The sequence below is a fragment of the Stegostoma tigrinum genome, chromosome 8 (assembly GCF_030684315.1).
Source record: "Stegostoma tigrinum isolate sSteTig4 chromosome 8, sSteTig4.hap1, whole genome shotgun sequence".
NCBI classification, from domain to species: domain Eukaryota; kingdom Metazoa; phylum Chordata; class Chondrichthyes; order Orectolobiformes; family Stegostomatidae; genus Stegostoma; species Stegostoma tigrinum.
The window spans coordinates 43,394,203-43,404,800 of NC_081361.1; the positions used below are offsets into that span (position 1 = coordinate 43,394,203).

Below are 10,598 nucleotides of genomic sequence, written 5' to 3' on the forward strand. Positions count from 1 at the left end.
AAAGTTAAAGTGCTCAAGCTCTACTCCTGAAATTAGCAATGTAGACCAATTGTACTATGTGCAACATTAGTAAACTTGCTAACTTTTGAATGAGATGCCAAACCAATGTCAGTCTCTCTCCTGGCATAAAAGTTCCCTGGCACAATTTGATGAACATTTAGCATTTATCTCTCAGCCACGTAGTCATTCAGCTCATTTCTTGTTTGTGAGACTTTACTGTATGCAAATTAGATGCTGTATTTACTTACATAAACAATGGTAGCGCTTCAAAAACTGAATATATGCCAGTAAATCACTTTGCGACATAGCACCACTTTAATGTTAATGCTTTCCTTGGTTCTTTCAAAAGGAGACCATTAAAACATATTAGGCCTTGTAATATTTAATTATAGATATCTGAATATATTGTCAAAATATTTTTAGACTTCGCTGAGAAGTTTCATTTTGCACACATCATCAAGACAATTCACAAGAATACTGTTGTAAAGGGAAACAACATTTTTTATATTATATGAGAATAACATGCCAATTGGTTGGCAAGTGAACTCTGATTGTAGAGGCATTGCCACAATGCACCAGTGAATCAGACAGACAACAGCAGTCATCTATTCTGTTCAGTTGAAACAGACATCTGCAGTTCCCATTATCACTAATATGGTGAACATGTTCTTCCTGCCTGCAAAGAATAGGGCTCTGCTCATTAGCATGCACTGTAAATTGCATATAAATGCACCATACTGCGAGTCTGACTGACAAATTTAAATGATTGTCAGTGTAGTTCTTAGCACACTCAGCATTATTTCATAGGCCAATCATAGGATAATGTTGGAAACCAGTGTTTTGAGCTTCCGAACTGTGGATTGATTGAACACATTCAGTACCTTGCAAGGCGAGAGGCAATAGGAGATACGTTGATAGGCAAGGAGATATGCTAATAGATATAGTCCATCATTTTTTGGGGCTGACAGCCTAAAGCTTAGCATCACATCAACACAATTCACATAACACATTACTCATTTGAGATAAGCTGAATGTCTTTTAGACTTTATAGTAGTCTCCTGTTAGTGGCAACCACCACTAGTGAAGCTACTGTATATTAGATAGTGGTTTACACAATGCTTCAGCTTTTGCTCAGAGTTTTGAGATAGCTCATTCTTAGAGGGTAATCAGAAGTAGACTGAGCACTTTTCAGGACCAACAGACTATGTATTGACCATACACAGTCAAGGTCTGATTGTAAACCTTTAAAATACCATATCCAACAATAGATGTAATTTTGCAATTGTGAAATCCAGACTGTGATAACAATTACATTGACAATCAATTTAAAGATCACAGTGTGGTGCTCAAGAGCATACCAAGAGCTACATAAATTATTTAATTGAAGCAGCTGTGGAGTAATAATCTATAACCTCCCAGGCTAATGTTCTGGGGTATGTGTTCGAGCTCCAGTAGAAGACAGTAAAATTTGAATTCGATAAAAATCAGGTCTGATGGTGACCAAGTAAGTGTTGATTACCATGGCCAGAAAAGTCCACATCCCTTGAAAAATATTTAAAAATAATACACAGGACCCTGTTCTTTGCAGGTTGAATAAAAACACGTTGACACAACGCGCCTATTTCATCTGAACTATCTAGGTGAAACCAATTCTCTGGTTCATTCCTCAGGGCAAAGCCTTGACCAATCACAATGAGTTTGCCTGGTTTAGATTAAATAAAGTTTAGCAGTCAACAGCCAGCCATCATCTAACTGGTGTATTCTCCATGGCAATGCCTTTAATAGATATCATTAAAAACATTGTTGTTCACCTTTCCATTGACATTCTTGCAAATTGCCCTGGTAAGAGCAAAACAAAAAGCTTAGACAAAACTGTACCTTTTTTTCAGCATTACTCAAAGTTCAGCATTATCAAATTACCTTTCAGAATACTCGAAATTTCACCAGCAATTGGAGGCTAGCCAACAGTTTTGCTTCTGACTTGATCAAATATGACTTGGCAGAATAACTATGCTGTCTACTCACATTGCTCTAAAATGAGATTAGTGTTGTTAGATCCTGTCTAACATAGAATTGACTACAATGGCAAATTATAAAATTATAGCCCTCTTAGCAAACAGTCAGCTTTAATTATCAGTCTCTAGTTCTACTGCCACACCTGCTAAGCTTGCAAATTCGCTGAACCAGTTCAGTGCTTTGGCATTCTGACCATGGTTCAGACTGCAAATGCAGAGCAAAAACCACCAAACCGGAACAATGAAACTATGCAGAATTGACTGGAGGATCACAGCATTTTGACTTGCGTAGTTTGGTAAAATTTTCCTCATCTTAAATTAACAAACTGTTTTCTAAGAGATGAAAACTTACAAATTCCACAACCACCTTTGGCAAAATTACAGCAAAACGACTGTGCTAATGACTGGATGTTAGCAGCTGCAGAGAAGAATTATACAGAGGTGGATTTGAAATATTTTAAAAGGACACAAGTATTACACCTAATACTCAAAACACAATCAAGTGTTCATTTAAGTTTCTACAATACGTGGAGATACAGACTTTCTGTTCCAATATCTTTCAACCCTGCCTTGATAATCATCATTTTCACATATCTTTGTGGAAGTATAACTGTACCCTTAAGTACAGTGCTTTCAGATTCTCTAGAAAAATATTAATGTGCTGCAAATTTTAAAAATCTCAATACATAAAAATTGGTGAAGCTTACCATGTAATTTTGATAAGCATGATCAAACATTTCTAGTACTTGATCCCTGCAAGCAAAAAAAGAAATCAAAATTTAAGTACAACTGCAATAAGGTCACAATTACATTTTACATTACAACGATTACACTCCAAAATGTCTTAATTGATTATAAAGCATTTTTAGAAGTCATTAACTCTGAAAAGGACTTTATTAATGATAAGTTTTCTTTGTATATACAATTACGCCTTGCATGGGCCACAATTGCAATACAAAGGAAAGGGCTGACTGCTGTTTTAAAACGTTATAACAAGCCAGTGATTAGCAATTAATTTTTTTTCCAGGAAAAAGCACCTTACATTTCCTAGTATCTGAGCCAAGACAATTTTCCAAGCATGTCCATAAAAAGCAATTGCCAGTTCCCATTATCACTGCAAATAATATCAGTCTGTCTGTGTCAAATGCTGTGCAAAGTTCTAAAACATTGGAAAACTTGAGGGCATCCAAACTTCTGCTGGCTGTCTCTGAACACTCACCAACTTCAATTTGAGCATCACCCTGGGCTCATTGATCAATATGTTAAACAACACCTGGGTTTTAAAATTCCCATCCCTGATTTCAAATAGGGTTTGCCCTTCTGAACAAGACCAACTTTACTTGCGCCACCACTGGAGGCTTGCAATTAATTGCAGAGATCTTGACATCTGGGATTATTTCTTCTGATCTCTCCAGCTCCCTCTCTCCTAATTCAAGACACTCTTATAAAACCAACATCTTTGTCTAAATTCTTGGTCATGTGCCCAATCTCTCTCTATAGCTGAGTACAATACATTGCTTAGGGCTCTTGTGGCACAATGGTAGTGTCCCTACCTCTCAGCCAGGATGCCTGGATTTAGGTCTGACCTCTCCAGGGCTTTGTTATAACACATCAGCAACAAGTTTGTTAGAAGATACTACAGAGTTAGGGTCTAGGCCCGAAACATGAGCCTTCCTACTCCTAAGATGCTGCAAGGCCTGCTATGTTCATCCAGCTCTACACCTGATTATCTCAGATTCTCCAGTTCCTACTATCTCTTAACAATGCTCCTGTCTAGTTAGACATACTATACCTCTATTCTTCCTACCAAAGTGCATAACCTCACACATTCCCAAATTGTATTCCATCTGCCACTTCTTTGCCCCCACTCTCCTACCCTAAGTCCTTCTTCAGCTTTCTCACTTCCTCAACACTATCTGCCTTTCACCTTTGTTATTTGAAAACTTAGCATCCATGCTCTCAGTTCCTTGGTCCAGATTGTTAATTTATAATGTGAATAGTTGTGGTCCCACACTGATCTCTGTAGAATGGAATAATCACTGATTGTTCTTTTTCAGGATGGCACTCTATCCCCACTGTCTTCCTTCTGCCAGTCAGCCAATTCTCTATCCATGACAGTATCTTGGCCCAAACACCTTGCACTCTCATCTTACTTATCAGTACCCATGCGGTACCTTATCAAAAGCCCTGTGAAAATCCAAATAGATCACATCCACTGGCTCTCTTCTGTCAAACTTACTTGTTACCTCCTCAAAGAATACCATCTGTACACAGCCGAGCCTCCATCTGGTGACCAAGATACTGTGACAGGAACGTAGCCAACAACATTCACACATTCCCCCTCCAACAACAGCATCCAGAAAATTAATAGCATCAGTGACCTATGAAAATATGGGCTTCAATTCTGCAGTGAGTGCAATATAGTGTATGCAGAATCAGTGCCACAATTTGTATGCTGGTTCTCTATATTATACAGAAAAGAAATGTACAGCTGCAAGACCAGCTGTTGACACTCATGTAAAACGTAACAGAAAAAGGTACAAGGGTATCACGTTTCCAAAAAAAAAGAACAACCTAGAAGGATAGTAAATTTGATAAGGAAAATGAAGAAAGCATAACACAAGTTAGCTGAATTGGTTTGGGAAAATATTTTAAAAAAGGTATGGCAGTGGACAGTCTTTAAAATAACTATTATATAGCTTACAGCGACTGTCCATTCGTTCAGAGTGCAAAAAGTCAAAAGTGGTCAGTCAACCATGGCTGACAAAAGAAATTATAAACTATATACAAGTAAGAGAACACATTATAAAGTGACCAGAAATAGTAATAAATCTGAGAACTGGAAAATTTTTAGAAGACAAAGGACGATTTTATTATTTCTAAAGGACCTGCTCTAAATTGCTGGTCTGATCAGCCTTACCTCAAACGTTTCCACTGATTTTCATCCTGAATTAATATTAAATCAAGTCATTCCACGATTTCATAAATCACTGACTCACAACACATTTAAACTTTTTTTAGTACATAAGATTTATAACTTGACTGCCCACTGTGCCATTAGACACTGAATTTGTTTTACATCTGAAAGGTTACAGATGTGAAATATTAACTGACTTGCTCTCCACGGATGTGACACATTGTGCTGAGACTTCCAGCAGTTTGTTTTTTTATGTATTAAGCATTTTACTTCTACACATGAAATGAAAATATACATCTTGAAAAGACATATCACTTTCATACAGCCATCTGGGTTGAGGTTACTTTATTCAATGTAGAGGTCCCGATGGTACTATTCCATGGAGGGTGGGGGGAGGGAAGAAAGGAGGGAGAGTGCGCGAGAGAACCAATGACCCAATTATCAATTTCTAGGAGTACATTATTGCACTTTGTTTGTGGGATCCCAATACAAACAAATGCAGCAGTCAACTTGTATGTATTTCAAACAATGTATTACCTGTGAAACATTTGGGACTTTGTGAGGAGATGAAATGCACTAAGTAAATACAAGTTCTTTCTCTCCTCCTTTTATTATGTTACTGTATTTGTCCTTTGGGTTAATCATCAGTGTACCTGTATGCATGGTAACTATTCTGTGATCATCAAAATAAATGTAAAATATTTAGCAGACAGGTTAAAAGAAAAAGATTGACAGAGCAACAATTTGTCACTCTTTGGAACACAAAAGCATTTTCTTTTGCAAACAATAGATTCCTAACATTAACTTATTCAACAGATTATATTATTTTCAGAGTCTCTTACCTTTTAACCAATTTATTTGGGACATTACTGTACATACCACTCCACTACTTTTTACTGTAATTATGTCAAATGTCAACAAACGGTAAAGATTGAGGTAGTTTATTGAAAATGCCGGTAATCACATCTGTTGTAGCTATAGGCAACACATCCGGTACTAAGCATTTACACCCAATAAAGCCATTCAAGGCTGACATAATTTATTTGTGCTTTGCAGTCATCCTCTCTTGGAGGTTTATTTGCCGTAACAATTCCAATATTTATCCCTCTGAAATTTGAGTAAGCTACGTCTTAACTGATTATTCTTCAATCTGTGCTCACCATTTTAACACACATAAAACTGTCAAAGCACAGGAAATAAGCTTTGACTTCCTTTCCACTATTAAGTACGTTAATAAAACATGTAAACAGAAGTAATTTCAGAACACATTCCATGGACAAAAACAAAACCAACTCAAGTGCCATTCCATCTTCCGGAAACCAACACCTAATTTTTCACAGCATTTCACATCTATTGTTGGTGGGACAGAAAGAACCTTATGATTTATTGGACTATTACCTCAGATGTTTTATTTTAAAACGGCGTAGACATTTCACAAAATATGAACAGGCTCTCTATTTTAAAAGAAATAAGCCTGATATTGTTGGATATTCTCGATAAATTATTAGAAAAATTGTGTTCATCGATTTTGGAATGTGCTGTCAGTTTCAGAACAATGCAACAACATTTTGGGATGAACACAGAGGCGGGTGTTAGCCTCGTGGTTTTATCGCTGGACTGTTAACCCAGGGACCCAGATAACGTTCTGGGGAACTAGCTTCAAATTCCGGCAGGGCAGATGGTGGAATTTGAATTCAATAAAATATCTGGAATTCAGAATCTAATGATGACCATGAATCCATTGTCAATTGTTGGAGAAACCCATCTGGTTCACTAAGGTCCTTTATGGAAGGAAACTGCATTCCTTACCTGGTCTAGCCTACATATGATTACAGACCCACAGCAACATGGTTGACTCTCAACTGCCCTCTGGGCAATTACAGATGGACAATAAATACTGCCTAGCCAGTGGTGCCCACATCCCGGTAATGAATGAAAAAAAAGTGTACTAAACAATGTAACAGGGACTCCTGAAAATTGTGGAAGAGCAAAATTACTGCGAATGCTGTCTTTCATAACTGAACCAGCACTGGAATTCACACCACACCCAATTAAAATCAGTAAATTTGGTTTCAAATCAATAATCTTCCCACAATATTACCAAACTTTAAAATTCAACTTGAAAGGTTGAAATCCTTGATTAGTTCCAGGGAGAGGGCAAATGCAAAATATCAGAAAACAACAAAATTCTTTTAGAGGAAAGACAAAGAGTCACAGAACCTCAAAAGAATTTGTAAGCATTATTAGTGACGCATGTAAAAAGACGGTTACAAGACATTTTCTGAGGAAGGGTCCGGACCCGAAACGTCAATTTTCCTACTCCTCTAATGTTGCCTGGCCTGTCGTGTTCCTCCAGCACCACACTGTGTTATCTCTGGTTACAAGACAGTATGGCAGGAAACAACAGAATTTAAATTAGCAACAGCAAATATGAACAGTAATTAGTGCTGAGATATAAGAGCTTGATTAGTTACAATAAATACCCTAGATGTGTTCATTGAAGGAATAATATGCAAATTTGTGGATGAAACTAAGCTGCATGGGGACTGAAAAGGATATTCAACAGCTGCAAGCAAACCTCAGTACGTTGAGACAATACATCAATGTTTGACAAACCATGTTTTAACTTCAAGTAAAAGATAGGGTTGAGCACATAGCACAAATTACATATAAACGTTACATCAAACTTAATTTAAACAAATGGTGAAGGATAAAAAAATCCACAACATAGTGCACCACTCATGAAATTATCATGACAAATAAACTGAAATAGCTAACAGAAATGGTCTTGAGTTCTACTCTCAGGAAAACTCATTGCAAAAAAAGGTACCATTTTGGTCTTGTTGTACAAGGCATTGGTCATGCATTGGTGAGAATACAATGTCCAATTTTGTTGTCACATGGTAGCAGATATGGAGATGCTGTTCTCCATCTTCAATTCAAACAAGGGACAATGACCGGGGTGGGGGTGGCACATTCCTGTTTGTGGGTTATCTAACAACAGGACAAGGTTGAATAGTTACAAGTTCTTCTTTCTCAGAATACTAAACCTGTGAAACAGGTTGCTGTTTACTGTAATGAATGTAGATAGACTACATTTTTTTTTAGGAATAAGAAATGAACCTCCTTCAGTCTGGGGCATAAATGATGCTTTCCCAGAGGGAGGAATTTGTGACATTAATCAAAGTCATTATGAATTCTTCAACTTCCAAATAAAAGTGGGGAAAAAACCTTCAGTAATTACAATTTATTCCAATAGTTAACACAAGAACAATTGTATGTAACATATATAATCTGTAGTCAAATTATTTTAAATGCCAGCTACTATAATTCAATTTACAATTTTATAGTCTATCATGCATTATACAAATTTATTTCTAAGTGCTTCCTTACACTACACTTACACACATAAATACTTCATTCTACAAAAGGAATTCCACTTGCAGTGAGGTAATTTTATCAGTCAACACAAATTGTCCCTATACATATTCAAATAGCACTGCAAAGCGAACAATGGGGCAGACAATGGTCTGGTGGCGTTATCACTGGACTGTCAATCCAGCAACCCAGACTCGAATCCCACCACGGCAGATGGTGGAATCTGAATTAAAAAAACATCTGAAATTAAAGTCTAGTGGTAACTGCAAATCCATTGTCGATTGTTGGAAAAGACCATCGAGTTCACTAATTTCCTTTAGGGATGGAAACATCCAACCTTACCTGGTCTGGCCGACATGTGACTCCAGACCGACAGCAATGTGGTTGATTCTTAACTGCCATCTGGGCAATTCAGGGTGGGCAATAAATGCTGCCTAGCCCACGACACTCTTGCCCCATGAATGAATAATAAAAAAAAATTTTAAAAGTACAACAATGAAATCCAAATTTGAACAATTTGCTTACAAAGTCACCTTGTTCAATCAATGTTACTGTCTCATGTATATCAGTTCGTATCTAGTAAAAATGTTGGTACAGAAATCATGATTTTCTATAATCTTCCGTTCAACCTTCAATATTTATTGCTTAAAACTAGAAAATATTGATGACAATTACGCTGACTTCAATGGCCTAAACAGGAGAGGATCAGACAGGAGAACATCTCATAACTAGAGTGTGTTACATCATCATACTTTAAAAGAAAAATACCAAAGTCCCTCATATACTTTCAAAATTACATAAGTATGAACATTTTAAAATTATTTCAAAATATACCTAGAAATAATACCTGTTATTTTCTCTGCCCAACAGCAAAAACCCTGATCTTTAAAGATTATTTTCCCTACAGAATTTACTAAGACCTGACACACAATATTTCCTTTACGGCTTATGCAGAATTACAAACTGCCGATTGTAATGACTATATTTCCTTATTTCCTGACCCAGACAACCATCATTGAATAATGGCAGCAAGTACTGTTGACAGAACTATAATCTATAGTCAAATTATTTTAAATGCCAGCTACTACCATTCAATTCACAATTTTATAATCTAGCATGCATTATACAAAATTATTTCTATGTGAAAACTATCTAAATAATGGTGTCTGCTTTGATCTTTAGGACATTTCAAAAGACTCTCAAGTCAGATTTTAGCAGGATGCACATTTGTAAACTAACCAAAATTCATTTTTGAAAAACGATAAAATCATTTAACACAGAAATATTCCATAAGATACACAATATGAGAAACCTCTTGGAAAAGTCACTTTTCGATTAGAAGAAATCTAAAGAAACACACCTGATTTCCCCCCCGCCACCAACCCAAGTTTCAGGTCAGGTGGTGATCCTTCTTCAGAACGGGTAGTAGCTAGGAAAAAGTTGGTTTTAATGCAGAACTTGAGGGGAGTGGAGGCAGGACTAACCAATAGGTTGAGATAGAACCCGAAGAATGAGAAGAACTGTTGGAGAATGAATTGCTATAAATGGGGATTGTTAGAGGCTAACAAAGTGTTGCGTGTAATAGCAGACCGTGCCATAAAATGGCCAGATGTACGAGAGTTTGGGGTAAGCACATGGAAGAAGGTGGCTCGAGCCCTAAAACTGTTGATCTCGGCATTGAGTCCAGAAGGCAGTAGAGTTCCCAGAAGGAACAAGGTGGTGTGGTGAAGTGGCAAGAAGTGCCCATGTAGAAAGCACACTTTTCTGTACATAGTGGTGACGCGTCACGAGAAGGTGAAAGGGCCACATCGACTCACCTGAGCTGGCGCTTCTCCTCTTCCTCCATCGCTCCCACCATCCTCAGTCCAACGCAGGACACAGTAAGCAGCATCATCCATCCCAACAGGGCAGAGGGTGGGAACCTCTCTTTATCAACTCCGATACCACTCATCGAGCCGATTCTCACCACCCACAGACACACACAGGACAGAAACTCTACAGGAACATCCCATTCACTCACACACAATCAACTACCACAACGTCTCCAACTCCCAATCCCACCTCTTCCTGGTAGTCGCCATCTTTAGGTGACGCTGGACTACTGACGTTGACAACTTCGCAAACCCCGCCTCCCAGTGGCAAAGAACGACCGCCGATTGGCTCTGAGACTTGGGAAAACGTCACGTCCGTGCCCCTGCTAAATGGTTTCTACTGCTGTCAATTATTATGCCCAGGAGCGCCGATTGGCTGGAGGGCGCCCGATTAGCAAGTATCACTTTGTCCTTTCT

At 37.8% G+C, this 10,598-nt stretch overlaps 1 protein-coding gene across 2 annotated transcripts in view; it reads right to left on the minus strand.

Moving 5' to 3' along the window:
• Positions 1–10,416, minus strand: part of edem3 (ER degradation enhancer, mannosidase alpha-like 3) — a 68,179-nt gene extending 57,763 nt beyond the window's left edge. For both annotated transcript variants that reach the window (XM_048539257.2, XM_048539260.2), the window contains exons 1-2: positions 10,128–10,416; positions 2,723–2,768 (exon numbers count right to left, since the gene is read on the minus strand). In XM_048539257.2, coding sequence (XP_048395214.1) covers positions 2,723–2,768; positions 10,128–10,261 — 180 coding nt within the window. In that variant the 5' untranslated portion in view covers positions 10,262–10,416. The remainder of the gene's footprint in view (positions 1–2,722; positions 2,769–10,127) is intronic.
• Between the last annotated feature and the right edge of the window lie 182 nt (positions 10,417–10,598).